Source organism: Solanum verrucosum, unplaced genomic scaffold, assembly GCF_900185275.1.
Source record: "Solanum verrucosum unplaced genomic scaffold, falcon-dt-bn FXZP01000293.1, whole genome shotgun sequence".
In the NCBI taxonomy this organism is placed as follows: domain Eukaryota; kingdom Viridiplantae; phylum Streptophyta; class Magnoliopsida; order Solanales; family Solanaceae; genus Solanum; species Solanum verrucosum.
The window spans coordinates 375,787-400,691 of NW_026020620.1; the positions used below are offsets into that span (position 1 = coordinate 375,787).

General features: G+C 35.1%; 1 protein-coding gene across 1 annotated transcript; it reads right to left on the reverse strand.

The window, feature by feature from the left end:
* Nucleotides 1–3,059: 3,059 nt before the first annotated feature.
* On the reverse strand, nucleotides 3,060–8,145 carry LOC125811383 (TMV resistance protein N-like). Its single transcript, XM_049490866.1, has 5 exons — nucleotides 7,637–8,145; nucleotides 6,284–7,364; nucleotides 5,609–5,926; nucleotides 3,981–5,447; nucleotides 3,060–3,209 (listed from the first exon to the last, which is right to left on the reverse strand). The coding sequence occupies exons 1-5, from the start codon at nucleotides 8,143–8,145 to the stop codon at nucleotides 3,060–3,062; spliced, it is 3,525 nt and encodes a 1,174-aa protein (XP_049346823.1).
* Nucleotides 8,146–24,905: the final 16,760 nt, after the last annotated feature.

Below are 24,905 nucleotides of genomic sequence, written 5' to 3' on the forward strand. Positions count from 1 at the left end.
AGTTCTATTAATTTGATCGATGTGTCGATTGTCGAATTGGGGCAACAACTATCTCTAAACAGAGGTGTTACTAGTGAGAAATCCAATTTAGCTACTGTTGTAGCGTTAAAATCAGTGGCTGGTAAATTGCCAGAGATGAAAGAGACATCAATAGTTGATTCGGGGCACAAACTAATTGCTACAGGTGATGGTGAAGCTACTGAAAATTTTGAGTTGTATAAGGCAAATTTTGTTAGACGAGTCAATGATGAACAAGGGCAGCTAACAACTGATAAATATACTGATTTGCAAGCTGAAAACCGCAGCCATGAAGAAGATAATGAAGCTGAAAATTAGATTTTGGTTGTACATAAAAATTCAGCTGGTAGTCATATACGTTCCCCGACTAGTCGAAGTAATTCTCCAAGATGTGATAAGGGTGATATTGGAAACTTTCAGTTGAGTGTCGATCCTAATTTAAATTTTCCAACTCAGAATGCTTTTGAACCATTGTTGGTAACTGGTAAAAAGCAACTGGACGAATGTAAGGAGATGATTATTAATATTGCTGCCCATAGTAATCAAATACTACAAATTGAGCAGTCACATGGTGAGGTAAATTGTGGAACTTTAGATCCTATTAGTAAACAACCTCTCGTGTTGTTGAATACTTCACAACATAAAGTAACTTTACCAACACCCGGGTTTAGTAATTTCTCGCCTACAAAATAAGTTGATGTAAGTAGGCTACATGATGAAAACGATCAATATGTTCAGAGGCCTTCTGAACCAACCTTGCCTATGTTATTTACAGCTGCAAACAGTTCAGCCACGACAAAGATGAGAAAGGAGCAACCTGTACAACTGAATTGTCAGGTAATTGATGAGGTTTCGTCCAAGTCTAAGACATGAGCAGAACAGGCTGAAGATGAAAAATATCAAAATGATGGTAGCAAAAGAGAAAGCTTACAGGAGATTAGCGCACCAACTTCGGACAATAATCTCAACCATAATGCACCTCTTTCTGTACCTTAGAGTAGTGAAAAAATTACAACTTGACAGACACTACAATTGGTAGCAATCAACACCATAAAGGGTATAGGGTTTAGGGTTTAACAATTTTAACTCCAAAAGTCTAAAACTTTCAAAAATCACAATTTTACAATCAAATTTCGAAACCAACTTTGTAAACTGGTCAAACAAGACTCGGGGCAGCTATCGGGAGGAGTAAAATGGTAATTTTCCGAAAATTTTCAAAAATGACCTTCAGGGTCATTACAAACCCCCATCACCATGGGAGGTGAAAGTCTGTCATGCATGTTGCCAGGTCAGGTTGGATATTCATAAGACACACTCATGTCAATAAAAGGTGTATATGTGGTCACTAGAATAGTTAGTATGTCTATATGACAATTCATCTGCAATTTTCTTTTTTGGGGGGCATCTATGGCCTATGGGTTAGCAAATGGAAAATGTGATTATATTTCAAAATGATATTTAAAAATGGCAAAGTTATCTTGCCATTCATCTGCAATTTGTTGTTTTGCGAATCTCTTTCTCAGGTAGAGGAAACATGTGCCCTACAAAGGCAGTGTCATTGGTTCTGTTCTCAAAATACCATCTTCTTCTTCTCAGTTTGCACTACCAACAAGACAGTAGACTGTAAGATTGAAAAAATATTTTTGTATTCATAGTCCAAAACTTCTGTCATTTACTTTTGATATTTTCCCTATAATCTATGGGACCAACTCTAGTACCTTGCTCAACAGTTAACTCTAAATGTTCTGACAACTCTCTAAGAAACTAAACTCCCTTCTTGTTACAAACCTCACCACGAATACACCTTTAACACAGCTAGAGATTATTACAATTTAATAATAATCATAGTACAGACTCAATAACAACAATCCTAAACACTATTTTTAGGCCTAGCTTGTTTCTTTAATCTGTTCTTTGTCATATATTGCCTTTGAGAAAGCTTCAGTTATTGAGTGCAATAGTTGCCTCTCTCTTTCTTCATTGTTTACCTTGTATAGATATAAGTCTTGACTATGACTTTTATTTTTATATCATAGACAACAATAAGAGAACCAAGTTTACCGATGTAGCTGGAGCAATGCAAGTGAAATGCGGGAAATTATGACAGGTGCAACTAAGGAAAGAGTCTTATGCGCCAGAAACAGTCTAGAACTAGTGTTTAGGATTGTGTTATTGAGTTTGTAGTAGGATTATCATAGAGTTGTAATAATCCTAGGTTTGGCTTAGGTGTGCGCAGTGAGGCTTGTATCAAGAAGAGAGTTTATCTTCTTGTAGATTTGTTGGTGAACAGTTAGAGTCAAATGTTGAATTGAGGTACTAGAGTTAGTCCTTTAGATTATAGAGTTGTAATATGAAATCGCTCGTTGAAGTTAGTACTAAAGTTGCTAAGATCCTACTCTCCGTAGGTCATGGTGTTTACTCCCTTGAGCAAGGAGGTTTTTTCATGGTAAATCTCGTGTTATTTACCTTTCTATTCGCGTGAGTCCTAAGGAACCTGATTCCTTAAGTCAAGTAGTTGGTACTATTTTCTTTCAGTTTTCTTTGATATCTCAAGGAAACAAGCATGTTAAAAAACAATTGGCAAGAGTTTAGAAAAAATAGTCTTGGCTATTGTCGTTTACCGATTCCCCCCATTCCCAAGATCCACACAATCCGAACATCATCAATTTCAATCTGTAGTAGGGATTCTGCTTTCTCTGAGTAGCTATCCCCACAACTTTGTGCAAATAAGATAGTGAAGTCGTGCATTTGGACAAAAATTTATAAAAAATATGCTCAATACAGTCTGATTCAATCCTACAAAAAAAAAAATCTAATATATACAATTTAAAAAGTCAAGAATAAGAACTAAGAAGTAGTATTTCACATTGTAGAATCCACAATTATGATAAAAAGGACTATGCACATAAATCAAACTATTTTCAGAAAATTAAGTTATTTAAGATTCTGTTTGACTCATTTTTGAGGTAGAGAATCTTTGTTCGATAAAGTAGTATATAATAATGTGTAGATTGTCTTAAAAACTATTCCTTTCGTCTAACTCACAATACATATCCTTTCTGATTTGTGGCAGCAGTTAGGGCAATCCTCCATACTTGCACCTTCTGCGTGCATCCTATCAGGCCATCACCATCATCCTTACAATTTTTTTGGCAAATGCTTCTGCAAAGCTCCCCTTTGGTTTCAAACATCTGTTGCATCAACATCATAGAAAACCGGTAAGACTATTTGTCCATTTTCGTCCTTTTGGCATTCCATGTGTTCACTAGTTCATACAAGCACCACTTCGATGTGGCATAATTCTTTGAGAAAATGGCAAGGGCAACTTGAGAGTCTCAATAGCTTTCAAGAGTTCTTCTGGGATCAAATCATCATGCTCTAGCCTTTTATCATCTCGAAAGGTGATTATTCCCCTCCTTGTAAAAAGTTCATACAAGTAGCCCGTAATTGTTGTATGATTATCTTCATCTCTAAAACTTAAAAAGAGATTGTACTTCCATCGAGGACAGTATTGTGAATTACTCACAAAAGTTGATGCCATGAATTCAGTTTATTTGTTGAAATTTGGAACAAAATTCAATGAAGATGGTGTCTACTGTATTGAATTGAATTATTGCTATTGGGCCTAGTCATTGAATATTATTCATTCACAAATATGAAATTTCTGTAAAACTTCTTTAATACTCTTTGAACCAAAGTTTGGGACAGTTTAGCTCGTATTTTCATTTAACATTATTCATAATTAGTAGGAAATTTTTGTTTGAACTGTATTAGAAGATCCACAAACAAATATGTGCTACAAACAGACGAAGCTGGAGAGAAAAAGTACCCACTAATTTCTTTATCATCGACAACACGTTGATAAACAAGCAATCAAAAACAGTGCTAACCATAAATGAGAAGAGTTTAAGTAATTAAAATTATTAAAACAGAGATCAATTAATGCAGCTGAAGAGACTAACCACTCTCCCAATAATATTAGAATGTTTCGTAGAAGAGGAGCAATTCGCGTCAAACTCAGGATCATCTTTATACAACAAACGTAATCCATACTTGTTCATTTCTCCAGAGAAACATAATGTAATAAGCCCATAGTCATTTGGTGTTTTCCCAATTGCCTTACATGTATCCCATAAGCCAGCAAAAGGTATCAAGAAAAAATAAATCTTAGAATTCCAATCTGAATGGTTGGATAAGGCAAGCTTCCGGGTGATACCCGAGGTCCCATCATCACATAAGGAAATCAACTGAGCTGTCATGTCAATTAATTCACCACTGTAACATACAGCAAATCCCAAGAAGTTATCACGAACGTACCAGTTTTCAGGCAAATTGACTGATACGCTTTTATCAAATCCTCGATGGTGGAACCAACTAGGGATATTCTCCTCCCAACTAACGAACGCTCTTAATGACAAGGAATCTGAAGCAGAGATGTCATGCTGCTGCAATGATGAGATATTCTGAAACAACGAATTACAGATTGAATCATTGCTCCAATATGCATCTATTTTATCTAACTGCTCCGGAAATTCTGGCAACTGTGTAAGCCTCTTGCAATATGATAAGTACAAGGCTTCAAGAGCACCAAGTTGGGCTATGCTTCGAGGCAAATGCTCAAAATTGTTTTTACTGAGATCCAACTTTTTCAAAGACGATAAGCATCCAATGTCTTCTGGAAGTCCTCCATCTATTAAATTGCATGAACTGAGATTCAGAATTTCCAATGAGCGTAACCCTTCATTCACCTGAGGGAACACAAAGTACACTCCATCTTCTAAACATTGTCCTGCAAAATTCAAGAATTTAAGCTTGTTCAAGCGGACGATGGAAGATGGAGGTTTTGAAATTCTAGTGCAGCTCGCATCAAGATTCACCAAGTTCTCTAAATCACCTATCTCTTCTGGCAAGCTTTCAAGTTTTAAGCACCATGACACATCTAGCTTCACCAAACCTTTCAGCATGCCAATGCTGCTCGGAAGAGCTATAAGTTTTTTCATGCCCGCCAAATCTAGCTCGGTAAAAGGAGCTTCAAGGTTTTTCATGCCTAGCAAATGTTTCTTGGTAATATGAGTTAGATACTGAATAGATGAGGGTAGTTCCCTTATACCAGTGCCTTCTACCTTAATCTCTAACTCCAACTTCATTCTCCCAAAGAAATTTGGAAATTTATCTAATTTTAAGCAGCCCTCTAGATCCAGATGTTCAAGAGACTCCACATTAACACATGGAAACCTCTCAAGGCTTTTACAACGATACAAACTTAACTTATTGAGTTTTTTGCAATTTCCCAGTGAAGGATGCACCTTTTTAAGACTCCTACATCTCTTCAGATTCAAACACTCCAAATTTGGCATCCCTGTGAAATTTGGTGTTTGCATCAGCCTATCAGAGAAGCTGAGATCTAGCCATCGTAGACACGGCAAAAGCTCCTATCAGAACATAGAAAGAAATTGTTTAATTTTCATTTATATAAATGTTCAGAAACTAAATAAAGGTGTTTATGAAACTAATATCTTAATTTCATTTAATCACAAACATTATAATTCAAGGACAAACCAAATAGAAAGTATCTCAAATAAAACGGTACCTTTCTTTTTGTCCATAAATCATGCAACAAACTCCACCCGAGATAGAGATGAACAAGCCTTTGGGGTTTAAAATTGTCTGGCAATGACACCCAAGGATATTGCTCCCAGTAAACCCATTGCAAGTTGTTGGACAGAAACTCAATGGAGCCATTGAGAATGTATTTCGAATCAATGGAAGAATGGGGCGAAGAGAAACGGTTTAGCCTACCATCAGCTATGCATAATATCCTAAGCCTTTTCATATTTTTCATCACCTCTTTATTAAAGCATATTTGTTCAAAGCAAGTAAACCAAATTGCTTCTATTGTCATGGTTCCCTGGTAAAAAGATCATAAAATAACAAATCATTACTTCAAATGTTGTGTACAATAAACTTACCGATATCACTATTTGCATAAGGCTATATATAAGACGATAAACACATGATAGTTCAGATAAGAATCTCACAAAAGTGCCACACTTCAAGTTATCTTGTAAAATGAAAAAGTACTAATAACTGTCATCTTGTAAAATGAAAATATCATACAAATTTCAAGTTAATTCAATGATTTGAAAGCTTGATAAGCATATTAAATGGCTACTAGACTAAATAATGGCTTAATAACATAAGATAAATTTATTTCAATATATGAAAACTGGAAATTGAATAATGTTGCGTTGTTTAACCTACTTACTGTGTTGTTGACCATAACTTCTTTGAAATCTTCAGTGTGCCATATTCTGCTAGGTTCTCCCGATTTTTTTTGCATTTTCACCACGTATTTACCCATCTCTTGTATTAAGTCATGCATTTCAATAGTATTATTTATAGAGATGAACACAAGAGATTTGTCCATTAAGATACGCAATCCGATATTTGCTCCAGAATAACAGCTCTCAAGAATTTGCATGATATAATCTTTATCTTTCCCTCGAAAGAAGCATGATATATCCAGAAATATATCTTGTTGTATGATATTCAATCTATCATAGCTAATTCTAAGCTTTTCAACAATTTCTGAATTACAGTTATTTTTCATTTCCTCAATAGCACTTCTCCACTCGGTTATGTCCCTCTTATGTAATAAAGAACCCCACACTTTCAAGGCTAAAGGAAGGCCTCTAGCATGATGTACAACCTCCATTGAGAGCTTCTCAAAACATTTGTTTGGAACTTCTTCTTTGATGAAAGCATATTGATTGAACAATTTAATAGCTTGATGGTCCGCTAGTGTAGTCATTTCATATACTACATCATTCGTCTCAATCAAATGCTTGTCTCTAGTTGTTACAATAATTCTACTCCCATCACCATACCAATCAAGATTTCCTACTAGGTAATCCAAATGGTCTCTGTGATCTATGTCATCAAGCACAACTAAAACCTTCTTAAAACGAAGTCTACGAGCTATCATGTGCTTTCCGTCCTCCTTATTATTCACATAATTATCTTTTTTCCTTAATAGTTCTGAGAGAAGGATATTTTGCAAAGAATGCATTCCACATTTGTTTTCTTTAATATCCGCAATGAAACTAGCATCTGCAAATTGGCACGAGAGTGTGTCAAAAATTGCCCTTGCTACTGTCGTTTTACCAATTCCCCCCATGCCCCAGATCCCCACAATTCGAACATCATTGATTCCAAGCTTTAGTTGGGATTTTACTTCCTCTAAGTGAGTATCTATTCCCACAATATTTTGCAAATAAGATACTGAAGTCTTGCATAATTTGGACGAAATTTGGTTAACAATTTGTTGAATGTTCTCTGATTCAACCCTACATAAATAAGAACATTAATTGTGGATAAGCATAATAAAGTAATGTATTATAAGTATTTCATACTATTAGTGCTGAGAAATACTTTTCATGTGGGGGAGCTGGTTTAATAAATAAGCACCATCAGATGTTTGAGTTGAAGTGCTAAAATTGAAAATAAAGTGATTATATATTAAATTTTAAAAAAAAGTGTCTATAAACATTTTTTTCATAAAAAAAAATGACTTAAATAAGCATTTCTAACGTCTAAACTACACATTTTTTTAACGCACCCTTGGCGGATGTCATATCCTTCTAGATCTGCGGCAGCAGTTAAGGCAGTCCTCCATCTTTGTACCTTCTCCATTTCCTCGACATCATCCTTATACTTCGATTCATGTTTGGCAAATGCTTTTGCAAAGCTCTCTCCTTGGTGACGAACATGTGCTGGATCCACATTATAGAATATCGGTATGACTATTTGTCTATTTTCTTCCTTCTTGCATTCCATAATTTTCACTAGTTCATTCAAGCACCACCTCGATGTAGCATAATTCTCTGAAAAAACTACAAGGGCAACTTGAGACTCTTCGATAGCTTTCAAGAGTTCTTCTGTAATCGAATCACCATGCTCTAGCCTTTTATCATCTTGAAAGGTGAATATTCCCCTGTTTTTCAAACCTTCGTACAAGTGACCTGTAAATGTTTTACGAGTATCTTCACCTCTAAAACTCATAAAGACATCGTACTTCCATCGAGGACAGTACTGCAAATTGCTTACAAAAGGAGAAGATGGTGCCATGGATCCGATTGGTTGATTTGTTGAAATTTGAGAAGAATGATATAAGAAGGGTGTGGACAGATAAAATTGATGATATTTGGGACCATTATTGTATACAGGACAACAAATATGAAAAGTTTTCATGAATTATTGTTATGGGGTCCACAGTAATATGAACACAACACATTTAATACAAGTGGAAATTTCAGTTGAATTGAATAATTGCAAGCTAGGCTTGCACGTTAGCTGTCCATTGGTACATATTCATATTCTTGTTTTTGACCTGGTTTTTTTTTAATCTTCAATAAATGCAACAAAGTCAAATAGTGGTTCTTTGTCAATGATATTTGTCAATGATAAAGAAATTTCTTGGATATTACCTTATTTTTAGGCTTTACCCGTTAATATATCTTACAATTTTTAAATAAACAAAGGCTCATAATTTGTTGAGTATAGGTTTTTTTTTTAATTTCGTTCTATGTAGATTAATTTTATTAATGGAAAAAATGTCAAAATATCTTTGAACTATTCGAAATAGCTCACATTTATCTTCCATTTGTTTTTGGTATAAAAATACCCTTCTCATCTATTTTTTGGACCACAAATACCCTTACAACTTAGAATGTCCACATAAGCCATTTAGATTGCTGAGATGACAGTCCAGCATGGCAAACAAAGGAAAGAAAAATGCCCTCGAACTATTAGAATGTCACGACCCAAGCCTCAAGTCATGATGGCACCTACCATAATCCACCACTAGTAAAACTACAAGAAAAACAGTCTCTAAGGAAGGGAAATCTAGTCCCTAAAAATCTGTATCTGGTCCCAAATGCGAAGTAGAGACCAGAAAAGGCTGGTCGCCACTCATCGCAACCACCTTAGTCGCAATTGGTCTTTAGCGACGAAGAGAAAAGGCTGGTCGTTACATGGCATTGGAGACGGGGAAAAATATTCCCGTGAAATGCTTTTAGAGACAACATATCTGGTCTCAAATAGACCTTATATATCTTGGGATTTCAGGTCGTTAAATCACTTTAGCGACCATCAACAACCTGGTCCTAGAAATCGTTAGAGACGAGAACATTCTGGTGCTTGATTAGTTTAATTTAGAGACGATAATAACCTCGTACTTGATTAGTTTTAGAGACGATAATGACCTGGTCCTTGATTAGTTTTAGAGATGAGAATGATCTGGTCCTAGATTATGTTTAGAGACAAGAATAATCTGGTCCTTTTATTAGTTTTTGAGACGAGAATATTACAGGTCCTAGATTATTCCTTAGAGACGAGACATTTCTTGTCTTAAATTGTCCTTTAGAGACGAGCAATATTTCTGGCCCTAGATTGAACATCAATGGTCCTAGTTAAATTGATACCACAATAAATAAAGCTCTTTAACAAACACTAAATCTCTACTAAAACTCTCGATAAAAAAATGATATAGAAAGACAAAGCAAAGAAGATAGAGATAAAAATTGCGATTAATTATAATAAATTGGTTAACATCCCATGATGTTAGTTGCAATATTTTTTTCAAAAAACTTATCTAACATCCGAGTTAGACTATACTATTGAGTTTTGCATAACATTCGTAGAAAACTAATAACAAGCTTGTGCGTTACTTCCAAACTTGTATCTTGACTTGAAACTTCAATCTTCAAAATCTGTTGGTTCAAAATTTTAAAAAACGATAAATAACTATTGTATACATGTAAATTTCATACTAGAATTAGGTCGATCACTCACCCCAAAAGCAGTTCAAATTTCAACAAGTATTAACTAGAAACATCAACAAAAGCTGCAGAACATAAGAAAAAATTATCAGAAAAACATTGAGATGCATTTATCAAGAATCCAAATAATTGATAAAGAAAGAGGCAGTCCAAAAATGCAGCACTGCAGACTGCTGAATCTCTGTATATACATGGAAGTACCAGTGCTCCTGTAATGGATGTAAATACTGTTCCTGCTAGTTAAGTGGCATTGCCACAAGTCTCTATAGACACTTTTTGATAAAGTAATATATTTCCTTGTTCAGCAAAAATAAAAGAATGCAGCAGTGCAGAACATGGAGAAGAAAGGCACACTGGTTTGTTTACAGTTATGATAGAAACAGTGAGAAGAAGGGCACTCTATATCAGAACCTGAATTCTGTATAGAGTTTTGTTTATTGCGAGAACAGAGACAACATCGATGACCTTGAGAATTTGATTTCACTAAACTTCCTTATTTTTAATGTGTTATAAATGAGACGTTGAGACTATATCCTGCAGTACCGCTTCTTTTTCAGTGGTAGAGTTGCCTAAAACTACTGTTATTCTACTAGCTAAGGTCTTGTGGAATTTTTTAACAAGAGCTTCGCTACTTAACCAGTTCTTAGAGGCTAAGTATTGTATTGGAACTCATTCAGTTGGAAATAAATGGAGATCTGGACAATCGCATATATGGAAAAAGATGGTGGAGGTTAAAAAATATTATGATCATCACATACTCTGGAAAATTGCTAAGGGAAATTGCTCTTTCTGGAGTGATAACTGGACAGGAAAAGGCCCCCTCTGTAACCTCCTTAATTATCAGCAAAGCTCTAAGGATATCAAAGTCTCGGACTGCATTGAAAATGAAATCTCGAATATGCCAAAACTGATGGATATAATTCCTTCTCACATTGCCGAGCACATTCAAGGAATCAAAATTCATGATGCACACAAAGACGTCTCAGTTTGGACCCTTGAAGACACGAGCAAATTTACATGTAAATCGGCTTGGAGAAGCCTAAGGAAATTTAAAACGATTTCTTTAACTTCTATGAAGAATTGGCATCCTAAACTCTCTTTTCAAGTTTCTTTTTTATTTTACGAATGTTATCAAATAGTTTACCTACTGATGATAAACTTTGCAGGTTCAAAATACATGGCTCATCTAGATGCCATTGTTGCAGAATGCACAAAAATGAAAACATTGAACACATTATTAGAGAAGGAGACATGGCAAAAGAAGTCTAGCAGTTTTTCGCAGGAAGCTGTGGTATCATTAACAATAACACACATATCAGATCCACTTTGATTAACTTGTGGGTGCACAAATCAAAATACAAAGTACATGACGATTCTACAATGTTTTCCTAATGGTTAATGTTTGTGCAATCCGATATCGACTCGAAGCAGCATATTGTCAGGGAAAAAGGTTATGGGGAATGCACTAACCCCATTACATAGTTTCTCATGGCTGCTTAATAATACATGTATTCAGAAAAATATTGAACAACCCAGCCAACATGACATCAGTTTCTACTTTCTAAGGACACTACGAATACTTCTGCTCGATTGAGTTTAAATTCTAAGACAATCAGAACAAGAAAACTTGTAGAGATGAGGATAGATTCAGCCAAATCTAGTTTCTATCTTTTAGCTAGAACGTATTAGCTACCATCCTTTTTTGCTAGAATTAGTCTAACTAGAAAGTGACTATATGCAAATCAACAAAATAAACTAAAAAGTTAGGTATTTGTTGCTTACTTGGTCAACAAAAAAGTAGAGGTCATTCAGTTGAAACAAAAGATGTCGCAGGTTGAACATGTGACTATTGAGCAGCGAAGAGTTCCTTCATTTTCATTATTTCTTTCATCTCATTTTCTAAGGTAGACAAGCGATTGTTCAAGGATTTGTTTTCCTCATTCAAGAATTTGTTTTCTTCATTCAAGGATTTGTTATCCTCTCGAGATGAACGTAGAGCAGAAAATAGTTCAGCCTTTAAAGAAGTTCCACCTTTTAAATCATTCGCCTTTACTCCACCCCCAAATCCAAATACATGGCTACGAGTTTGAGGTCCACAACATTTTTCAACAATCTCTATGCTAGGTAGAGATGGATCTGCTTGAACAATTTCTTGGAGTTGAGCCTACGAAATATATAAAAGAACATTTTCTATCAAACACATAACAATTTCAAGTAATAAACATATTGAATTTACCAAACGTACATGTTTTTCAATTGCTTCAGGTTCAACAAGCTTGTTATCTTTCTTATGAGTCTCGAAGAAAATGGTTGCCAAATCTGGTGGATTGCCATCTTTCCCTCCCTTTACATCAAAGGCAAACATGTCAAAGAACTCAAACCTTGTAAATATTTATGAAATAGTTTTATGATAATACCTTTTGATAAATAATCTCTCGAATAGGCTTGCTACCAATATGATGAAGCATCGTCAACTTAGCTCTATTTGTTGCATTCCTACTGCTTCTTGCCTGAATAAAAAATTGTCTTAGTTGGTAGAATTTACTTTGGTTGGAAAAAAAGAAACTAGAAGATTTTCCAAAAGAAAGAAATGCAAGATTGAGGTACTATTGCAATCTGTTACTGGAAATCATCCTGGAAATCCATCAGAAGGGGAATTCACTTATCCCTTCAATGCTACTGCTACAACAATTTACAGAACTACTTCTAACATTACTACCTCTATTTTACATATCACTAAGAAGCAGTTCAACAAAGCGAGATTGAGGTACACGTGAAGCAGTCTATACCAAACAGGTGATGCAACAATTCAAAGCACAATTACTATTTCAGCAACATGGATCAACAACTGGATATATTTGGTGCTAATGAGGTAAATCAAGTAGTAGAAAAGAGTGAAAAATATACTATTAAATCATTAGGCATACCTGGAAACTTTCAGAAGCAAAATGTTCCTTTACTAACCATTCCCATTCTTTTTTGTCTACTCCCCTTGGAATATTCCTAAGAGACTATTGAATAGGCTTATCCTTCACATATTTTGCATGCAAGTGTCCTCTCCATTTGTTCCATAACTCATTCATCCATCCCAAGATATGATCACGATGATCATTCATGTCAACACTCTCAAATTTATGCTACAATAATCAAAGCATGAGTTCGAGTTATTAATAAGGAAAAAGTATCAGGAAAGGATGTCAAAATGAAAAAGAGCTCTGTTCTATTAGAATAAGCAAATATTCCAGTAGAAAAAGAATTCCAGTTGCACATTTACTTATTCCAGTAGCTCATAATAATTCCAGTAGCAGCAAATGTACCAGTAGAACAAGAGCTGAATGACTGTTATATGAACAAGAATACTTAGATGTATCAAATAACAATAAAGAAGTTGAATCAGGTGACATTTGTTACCTCAACGGCTGCCCACATATGATTCAATTTTTCTTGTTTAATATCATTCCAAGATGATACTCCCAATGGAAATATATTACGATCACGAACAATTTTTCCCAAATGCCACGAAAATAATTTGCTATTTGTTCCAACCGTTCGATTATTGTAAAAGGTTACTTTCATCTTTTGTCCAATTTCAAGTGCAGCAACTTCTTTGCACATGTTGCTCCCTCGAACTCTTCTTACCTTTTTTGGATTAGGTGAACCTACAGTTTCATAATTTGGTAAAGACTAGCGATCAAATTCAGTTCTACAAACTAATAACATAACATATGTATTAAGAATATCATACCTTTTTCAGTTGTTTCGGTATGTTTCTTAACTTGATCAGTAGATGGAGGCAATAAAATATTGATTTGCTTATCATCTTTCTCACTAACCAAGGGATTTCTGTCCATTTTTTGCATTTCTTGACTAGAAGACTAGTTAGTATTCGATCTTGTGCTTTTAGAAGACATTGTAAACTCAGATCTTTGCCCTATTCCCTTTCCTGCAGCACCTGGATCCGAGAAAATGTAACATAACAGTTCCTCAAAATACAATAGTTCTAAAAAAAAATACAACAGAGTTGAAAACAAACTTACTTGTTTCAACTTCTTTGGTGTATTGCTTAACTTGATTAGTACATGTCGGAGATGGAATATTAATTTTCATGTTCTCTTTCTCAAGATCCAGGGAGTTCTTACGCATTGTTTCCATTCCTTGAGTACTAGACATTGTATAACTTTTTTGTCCTAGTCCTCGAGTCTTCCCTATAGAACGTAGAGAAAATAAATAACATTATCAATACTTAACATAGTGTTTTGGAGCATGAGAAGTTGAAGAACAACGACAAGAACTCGTTGAGAATAAGAGATTGTGAAACAGAAAAAATAGAGTGTAATCTCTAGGTTGTACATAACGAATATAGTTGAATATAACTTTTTGTTTAACAAAAAATATATGTATCTTGTTTCCATTTCTTGGATGTAGTGGTTAACAAGATCATTAGATTGAGAAAATAACTTTTTAGCTGGCATATTCCCTTTCTCACCCAACAATTTAAGTCCAACTCCTCGTCCTCGTCCCTTTCCAATAGAACCAGGCGCAACAAATGTATATCTCAAAGTACTCTTCATAGTTTAATTGTCCTCATTTTCAGTCTTGACTAGTTTCATCTTGAACTTGCAAAAAAGTCCAAAAGTAAAAATTAATAAGAAATAATTTTTGACAGTGTAGTTACAAAATTAATCATGCTTTCATAATGTGTAACAATAAATATATCAATTCATAAAAAAAGTTACTTTACCTCATTAGTTCTTTTTCGTTTCTTTTGTGAAGGACTTCCTAACTCTACAACATCATCATTCATTTGTTCGATAATCTCAAAAGAATCACGAGGTTGAGTCTTCATCACGACTTGCCAACCTTTGTTGGAATTATCATTCGCATAGAACACTTGGGATGCTTGGTTTGCTAAAACAAAGGGCTCATTTTATTTTATCATACACATCAAACCAATTACAACGAAATAAAACCACTCTTCTATCCATGAAAAATTGCAACTCAATCACATCTGTTAATACACCATAGTAATCAAGGTTCTCACTATCTTTATCATTCTCACCCAATACAACAACGCCACAATTTTGAGTCCTTAACTTTTTATCATAATCTTCTACATGAAATCTATATCCATTAACAACATAACCATTAGAACGCCTCAAATATTGGGTAGGACCACATGAAAGTGATAGGAGTTCTTCCATCATATGACTATCATCTCCTTTGTGCAATTGTGCGACCTATTAACAATATTACATTGATTGTTTATGTATTACTCACCCTATCTTTAAACCATTCAATAAATTGTCGGTTCCATTCTACATCAGATAAGTGTCGAGCATTCTCATGAGTTTGTGCAAACTCTCTACAAAATTGAAGTGAACCATAAATCTCATATAGAAAGGAAATTATCCTAAAGGAAATGATAATAATAATAAGATGATATGAAAGAACTCTACATACTCGAGAAATGGAAAGACTTTATCACAATTCTTCAGTATGTATATATGTGCTTGTTCTAATCTATCTGCTTCAAGCTCACATGGAGTTTTAGCTTCTAGAGTTTTTCCGGGTTGACAAATTATAGATAAGCCTCCACTACATTTTTTTTAAACCACCATCAAAATTTCTTTTAGGTTGATTGAACTTTATGTCAATTTTATGCAGATACCTCGAACATAAAGTCATGCATTCAATTGCAATATAGCCTTCTGCAATAGAACCCTTCAGGGAATGCCCTATTACCAATGAGAGATTTCAAAAAATACAACCATCATTCCACAGGATACATCCATCGATAATGAATCGGTCCAGCAATCTTAGCTTCACTAGCTAAATGAATAGGTAAGTGCACCATGACATCAAAAAATGAAGGAGGGAAGACCTTTTCTAACTTGCAAAGTGTTATGGGAAGTTGAGCTTCAATATGATTCAAGTTATCAATTTTCAACTCCTTGGATCCAAGAACACTAAAAAATATTGATAACTCAATAAGTGGTTCACACACTTCTTTAGACAACATACCACGAAGTGCAAGAGGGAGTAAATGCTGAAGAAGAATATGACAATCATGACTTTTCAATCCAGATATCTTGTGATCTTTTAGGTTCACACATTGAGAAATATTAGATGAAACCCATCAGGAACCTTTAGATTTTTTAAGAAAAGGCATAATTTGTGCTTATCTTCAAGAGAGAATGTGTAGCAGGCAGTTGGAACTTCAATTTTCTCCCCATTTTGAATTGGATGCAATTCCGACCTAATGTTCATTTCTTGCAAGTCTAACTGTGTTTTAATTGTGTCCTTGGTCTTTCCTTGGACATTCATTATTGTACCCATAATATTATCACATATATTCTTTTCAATATGCATAACATCCAAATTGTGTCGCAGCAAGAGACTTTTCCAATATGGAAGCTCAAAAAAGATACTTTTCTTGTTCCAATTATCTTGCCCTTTTTCATGTGAAATCTTCTTCCTTTTCTTTGGATCTTTTGATAACTGAATCCCTTCAAGATCTTGCATTTTATCAAGTATCTCAATACCAGAACATATTTTTGGTGCGACCCTTTCCTCTTTGTTTCCATCAAATGTCTTCGTCTCCTTCCTCCATTTATGACTAAGAGGAAGGTAACGCCAATGACCCATAAAACACTGCTTCTTACAATTAGTTAATCGAATTGAAGAAGTATCTTTATTGCAACATGGACATGCCAATTTTCCTTTTGTACTCCATCTAGATAAGTTTTCATATGCTGGAAAGTCATTGATGGTCCATAACAAAGAAGCATGCAACTTAAAATTTTGTCTAGTTGATGCATCATAAGTATCAATACCAACTTCCCATAATTCCTTCAATTCCTCTATTAATGGCTAGAGATATGTATCTATTGCATCCCCAGGACCATTTGGACCAGGAATAATCATTGACAAAATGAAATTTTCTTGTTTCATACACAACTAAGGTGGTAAATTATAAAGAATAAGAACCACATGCCAAATGCTATGTGAGGTTTTTGAATTTCGAAATGGTTGGAATCCATCACTAGCAAGTCCAAGTCGAACATTACGAGGGTCAAGTGCAAATGAAGGATGAAGTTCATCAAATGACTTCCATGCCATTGAATCAGCTGGGTGCCTTATTATTCCGTCATCAACTCTTTCATCCTTATGCCATGTCATTAGAGTAGATGTCTTTGTAGACAAAAACAACCTCTGAAGTCTAGGCTTTAAGGGAAAACAACGTAAGCTCTTTGAAGCTATCTTTTTCCCTTTCTTGTTACTTGTTTCCCCACTATGTGTATTTATTTTCCATCTGGACACACCACAAACTTTGCAAGAATCGAGTAAGCTATCCTCCTTCCAATATAACATGCAATCATTAGTACAAGCATCAATTTTGTCATAAGAAAGCCCAAGTTCTTTAATTATCGTCTTTGCCTCATAATATGAGTTTGGCAAATTAGCGCCATCAGGCAACAACTCCTCTTTCAATAATTTCAATAACATTGTAAATGACGCATTACTCCAACGACCCATACTTTTGATATGAAGCAATTTGATCAAAGAGGAAAGCTTTGAAGCTTTGAAGCTTTTGAATTTTGTTACAGTGGCTGCTCGAAATCCTTCAATAGGCTGAAAAAAATTTTTGCTTCAACATTTGGTTCCTCCTCTGGTAAATCATCACAATTTGTGTGTGTACTTCCTCCATTAAGATTAGGATATAAATCTCTCAACAATTCTTCTACTTCATCCTCACTCTCACATTCTTCTACAACATTACCATCTTCATCATTAGATTCCGAATTTGATTCTGACAATGGCTCACCCAAACGTTCTCCATGATGATACCAAAAAGTATAGTTTCAAATTATTCCATACACTATCAAATGTGTCTCAACTGTTTTACGAGTTCCAAAAATTGTATTGAAACATTTGATACATGGACATCGTATTTTATTTTCCTCTCCTGTTCTTTGAAAGGCATAATTCAAAAACTTCGGCACACCATCTAAGTAGATTTCATTGAGTCGATTTTCAACAAGTTGCATCCATTGCTTACTAGGTTTCATACCTTATAGTATACATAAAAATAAGATTTAGAAAAATAAAGGAAAATAAAAATCAAAATATGCGCACAACTTGTTACAATTAGTTTTACACAACTAAGTTGAACTCCAAGATCGCACTTTCTAGTGGACCTTAGCTACTTGTTCAGTTAATGAATTGTGGTATACTATCATATGACAAAGAATGACGCAAATATAATTATTCTTGCCAATATGTTGACATACCAAACTTGAACAACAAAAAGGAGTAAACTTAAAAAAAATATAGAAAAGAACACCATATACAAAGCAAAATAGCTAGAATGTCTTTCTAAGAACTTGAAGATTTTCTTCGGGATATCCTTAGCTTTTCACTCATGCTTTCATTCTTGTCTATCATTTATGATTATTTTCTATGATAATCTTATTTGTTGACGCAATTTCAATATTTTTTTTTAAAAGCTAGTAGTTCCTTGTTGACCAGACAACGACATAAATGACCATTCAAATTGACTTATCTATTGTAAAAAATAGAGCTTGGTGGACTATTTTTAGTTGATTGTTCAAAGACTCCAAAGACTAGTAAATAAGTGATGTTAACAAATGTGTAGATTAACGACATGTAACAAATTAATGAAAGAAAACAATTACTTAAATCGATCGAGACTCCAATATAAAAATTCTTTAGGTTGTACACTTGACACGCCTAAAAAAAGGGAACTCAGATTCAAGCGAGTTTCAGCCCCCTCTCTAATAATTAAACTATATATGTGAACAACAAAATGATCACTCCACAGTCATCGTTAAGGATTAATACGAGAATAGCAGATCAACAAAAGTTGTTCATTCTAATTCCAGAAATTCCATTAAAAAGTGTTTTAAGTCTCTTATCTTTGGCTCCTCCTAAGGTTCATTAAGCAAAGAGAACAAGAATTTGATTATAGTATGAGCTTTGATGAACATTATATGGATACAAAAATTCATGAAATCATGGACTTGTTATACGAGGATCAGAAGACAGTACCAAAAAAGCCATTGAATCGTAAACCGTTTATTCGAAATGATGGATCTGGTGAAACTAATAGGTCAGGAAAACATGCTACAATTGTCAAGAATGATTCATAGGAGACTGTTGTTGATTCAATTATGAGAGTTCTCAATGAAAGTGCAAATGAGGTTCTTGAATAAACCATGAACCTTATTCTGGCAGCTACCAGAATGGTGGATTTCAAGCGCAGGAGGGAGAAAAATCAAGCTTCAGAACAAACTACTATTAAATTAAACAAAGAAAATTTCTTGTCGTGAAACCTTTGATGAACATTATATGGATACAAGAAAAACAGATCAACAAAAGTTGTTATCATATGGATACAAGGAAAATGATCACTCCATAGTCATCGTTAAGGATTAATATGAGAATAGCAGATCAATAAAAGTTTTTCATTCTAATTGCAGAAATTCCATTAAAAAGTGTTTTAAGTGGCTTATCTTTGGCTCCTAAAGTACATTAAGCTAAGAGAACAAAAATCTGATTATAGTATGAGCTTTGATGAACATTATATGGATACAACAGTTGATGAAATCATGGACTTGTTATACGAGGATCAGAAGACTGTACCAAAATAGCCATTGAATCGTAAACCATTTATTCGAAATGATGGATCTGGTGAAACTAATAGGTCAGGAAAGCATGCTACAGTTGTCAAGAATGATGCAGAGGAGACTGCTGCTGATTCAATAATGAGAGTTCTTAATGAAAGTGCAAATGAGGTTCTTGAAGAAACCATGAACCTTATTCTGGCAGCGACCAGAATGGTGGATTTCAAGCGCATGAGGGATAAAAATTGAACTTCAGAACAGACTACTATTAAATTAAACAAAGAATAAGAGACAAATGCTAATGAATACACAGTCCTTAAGAATGCACAAGGAAACAATTCTCAAACTGTAGTGGCTAAGAATTCAGTTGATAAGCCATTCAAGCATATAAAGCTTGAGTGTCCAACATTTGATGAGAACAACTGTAGGAGTGATTTGAATCACCAACTTCCTTGTTAGACACTTACCACGCCTAAAATAGAGAACTCAAATTCAAGCAAGTTTCAGCCTGCTCTCTAATAATTAAACTATCTAGGTGAACAACAAAATGATCACTCCATAGTCATCGTTAATGATGAATACGAGAACAACATATCAACAAAAGTAGTTCATTCTGATTCCAGAAATTCCAGAAAAGTGTTTTTAGTCGCTTTTCTTTGGCTCCTAAAGTACATAAGCTAAGTGAACAAGAATTTGATTATAGTATAAGATTTGATTAACATTATATGGATAGGGACACCATAGTGAGTGAATTATACAGAATACTAGAGGAGTTCAAAACGTGGCCATGTATTCAAAATTATATACTCTGAACTCATCAAATGGATTAAAAGGAACTCGAGCAGATTTGAAGGAAGATTTAACTAGAATATGGGAGAGCATTGCGAATGAGGATTCCTACACTGCTTGTGTGAGAACACCTACTACGATAAGAGGCGAAATACATAGTTTCTTTTTGTGGAAATCATGTATGTTATATGATTAGAAGATTCATTAGATCAAACAAGTTAAGTCTTAAGCCCACTTTAGTGGTTAACACAGATTAATTACTGAAACAAAATTGACTTATCAATTGTCGAGTACAAAACATAGTAATCACTATCTTTAATTCACTGGTCGAAGACTCCAAATACAAGTGAATAAATCAAGTTAAAATAATTATCGATTCACGACCCACAGCACACAAATAAAAGAAGACAATTACTTGTGTTATAGTATATAGAAAATAATCAGTTTTGTTACTACAAGTTGATAAAGACTCCAATATAAAGAATCTGTGTTTTATAATCATCAAAACTAATCAAACGACAATCAGATATTCATTCATACAAGAAACTTTGGAGTCCATTGAATAAGGGAAATCACGAAGCACAGAATAATAGAAGCAAGGTGTCCTCTTAGTTATTTTTCAGAAAAAAAAGCTTTACTTTATGGGTTATGTGATTTTTCGAACACACAATATACTACAAACTTGAATAAACTTCAACAAATTAAACCATCAATTAGATTCTGAACTCAATCAAACCAGAAAACTAGGCAAAGTTGAACGACATAACAGAGAACAAGAAGAAAAAGAAAAGAAATCTTACCAGAATTTCGTAGTAGAGAGAAGCAAACAGAGACGTTGCAGATCGATAGAAAAGCTTTGAGGACGATCTGGATAACCCTAGGTAGAACTTGCACTTGATTGAGATGAAAAAGAGATAGCGTGCGTTCTTGAGAAAACGTAAAGGCTAAGTTAGGACCATTGGGTATTGAGAGAAAATAGGGGTTTTTTTTTTAGATATTTAGGAAATAAGGTTCTTTTGGTGCCTAATTTTTCAGTAAAAAAAAAGTTGACTTTAGTAAAAATTTTAGGGATGTTTTGGCATTGTGGTCTTCCGCTAACTCTCTCAATTACAATTGGGACTAGTTATTAATATTTTTAAGGACCAACTTTCACACCTTCTCAAAAACATATAGCTTTTAGGACCGAAATATAATCTCGTCCCAATATGTATAATTTTAGTGACGGGATTATTAACTCGTCCCTAAATGTTGATCATAAATAAGCCTTTTTCTTGTAGGGTAAGTAAGTCAATCCATATTCCAAAACGACAAGTAACGGGCATATCGAGTAGAAACAACAACCAACACACAAAAAAAACAAAAACAATTATAATGAAAGCAGCGGAAGATAAGATCAATATAATATTACAAACCAAAATGAAAGATCTAATCCCACGGCCTGGAAGTCACAAGTACAGAGCTACTAAAAAGAGTACAAGTCTCAAAAGTGGACCAAAAATACATACTTGACTCATATACAAAAGATTAGCCACAAACTATATACAGAAGGAGATAGGCTGATTCAGGATGCCATAAACCCACCCTCGATCTAAGAATATCCCTATAACATGCTTGAAATCAACGCTAACGATTGGTGCTTGGATCTGCATCAAGAAAATAGATGCAGAGAGTGTAGTATATGTCACCCCCCGAGGCTACCCCCTTGACGTAAACACGGGACCTAGGATCACGAGTGACCCCAAGCTAACCCTGAGTTGGCATATCATAGCATACTAGATAAATTTGGAAAGAGAAATACTGTGAGGAAGCTTAAAACATGATATAAACTAAAATGGGGAATACCCAATACTATCTGAATATATAAACTGTGAGTTTAATGACAACTGAAAGATCAAACTCCAAGCTAAAACTGAATCTAACTATGTCTGAAATAAGCCTCTAACTGACTAGAGATGTTGGGACATGTCCCAGCTAACTCTAGCAAAAGTGAAACTAAAAAGGAAAGACTGAATAGAAAACATGTCAATCGTCCTCAAAGAATGAGGACTCACCACTGATACTGCTTAATATGGATTGGGAACCGATCTACACGTTATTAGAATGATGAGGACCTGAACATACATCATGAGAAGATATAGCGCAGAGTATGCGTCAGTACTTGAAAGGTACTGAGCATGCAGGATAGGATAAAGTTGAACAACATATACATAACTGAAATAAAGCATATTGATCAATGATATAAGATGAACATGAAGAATATACTAAACATGTTGAATGTGAACTAAACTGAATGCAATGACCAAGTTCATAACATATTGAAACTGAATATTATACTGTAACTGATAACCTGGTCCATGCACTAGAACTGGTTGTGGGAGCTACTAATAACCGACATAAAACCACGTGAGCTAAATGTTGAGTTCGATGTATACGCCCCATCAAGAGGACCCAATATACCTTGCCAGGGGTATAGGGGTATAAAGGCATGACTGGTGTGATTACTAAATATGGTGCCCACAGAGGGGACTTATCATACGCGGGCACGTAGTTCTGGGACTATGAAGGTGACTGACCATAGTCCGATTCGATATTAAGCCTACTCCCAATAGAATGTATAAAATACAACATAGCTGAAATAAACTGGATAACTCGAATTCTGACATGCTAACTCAAAATGCAACATTAAGTACTGGTAATGAAACATTTGAAAATTGATGCATGTATATATGTATAAACTGACCTAGCAGGTGTAATTCATGAACTAAACGAATCTACACAACTAGGGTTCTTAATATCATGCAAGAATTTAGCAACATGGTTACGAAAATGTAATATTCAAATTAGGATTAATCTAACAGCTAAATCACAACAATAATATGAGGTTTTAGAAACCCTAACTCTAAACATAATTAAGGGAATTACGAATCTAATTCTAGGGACCTAATGGGTGAAAGGAACCCACTAGTGAAATCCACATACCTGGTGACGAATTCCACAAAGAAATATTTTGATTTCGGGGCTGGAACTGAGGGAAACTTGTTGCATTCTTGGAGAGGGCTTGGTCGACTCTTTCTCCTCTTTTGGTCTAAGATTTCTAAATTTTTGGTGAATGAATTGCTTAGGGTAAAGTCTGATTAAGTTACTAGACTAAAACTGACCAAAACGACGTAGTGTAGGTGTCCAACGCATAAGGGAAAGACCAAAAGACCCTTGACTTAAAGTTTGCCGAAACCACCGACGAACCGTGGACTGAACGATGGTCCGTCCTGGCAGGGCGTCGTTTAGCTTCAGAGGACAGAAATCTGGGGCCCGAACCACGTACCTGGACCACGGATCATAGTCCCACCTACAGTCCGTAGGTCCTGGCGTGATTCTGGACTCAACTGAATTTTCTGGTGTTCTGGGGAGGGAGTTGCAGGGGGCCAACCACGGACCCCACCTAAGGTCCGTAGGTGGCCTCCGTTGGTGGCACATACAACTTCTGGAATTCTGCATTTTGGTTTTGTAGATTACGGGGTGTTACAGTATAAGTACCAAAACAACATGTACCAGTAGACATCATAGGTCGACTGGGCTTGAAAATTAAAGACAATAACGAAAATCGAGAAGTAAAACAATAGGAGGTCAAACGAGCGAAGCGATGATGAAAGACTAACTATAGTGCACACGAGTCTAGGAAAGGGAAAACAGAAAGGGAAATAGCTAGCTATAACCTAATTAGACCCCCATAAGCCTAGAAGGTACAATAATGCACAATTGAAAGTAAATAAACTAAACGGACCCCCATAAGCCCGGTGAGTATATAGAAGAGTTAAGTAATCTACTAAGATAATTATGTTTAAGAGAATCCCAGAACTGCCACAACCATCCACAGACTCAAACTGCAGTAATGGAACCCCAAATAAATCAATAAAGTCACCAAGATCAGGACTCGAACCCAACAAATAGAGGTGATGCCCGAACTCGAACCGAGGTTGAAAGAGATGTGCTAGGGCCTCGAACCTAGGCTAATAAATGTATGTCAGGGCCTCGAACCGTGACTAAAGACATACAACAGGCCTTGAACCATGACTTAGAAATCGAAGTGTCTCCAAAACACACATTATTCTAACACAAACCGTAGAGAAAAATCATCATCAGAATTACTTAGGACCCACTCTAGCTCCGAATTCAAGACCCATCCAAATAGCTAAATAAGGCCCAAAATCACCAACGAACACATCCAGTCAAAACACAAAGGGGATTATGGATGAACGATCATAAGAGCTGAGTTGACGCCTAGCTAAGGTTCATTCTATTAGACACAAGTCTGCTCTAGAGGGATGTAAGTCGTCCGAAGCAACGTCAAAGAAATTTCTAAGGCCTATCGGCTCCAAAATGCAAGTCTAAGTCATTCACTAGCCTATGCCTAGGCTAAGGCAAAAAACAAGTTGATAACAACTTTATAATCAACCCAATGATAACACAATCCAAGATACAATCATGAAATTTAAAGCAGGGAAGCTTATGAACCCCAAAACTACCCAAAATAAGGCAAAGACATGAATTATAATAGCTAAAACTTATACAACCTATAAATCTATCCCAAAACTAGTTAATCAACACGAATTCACAC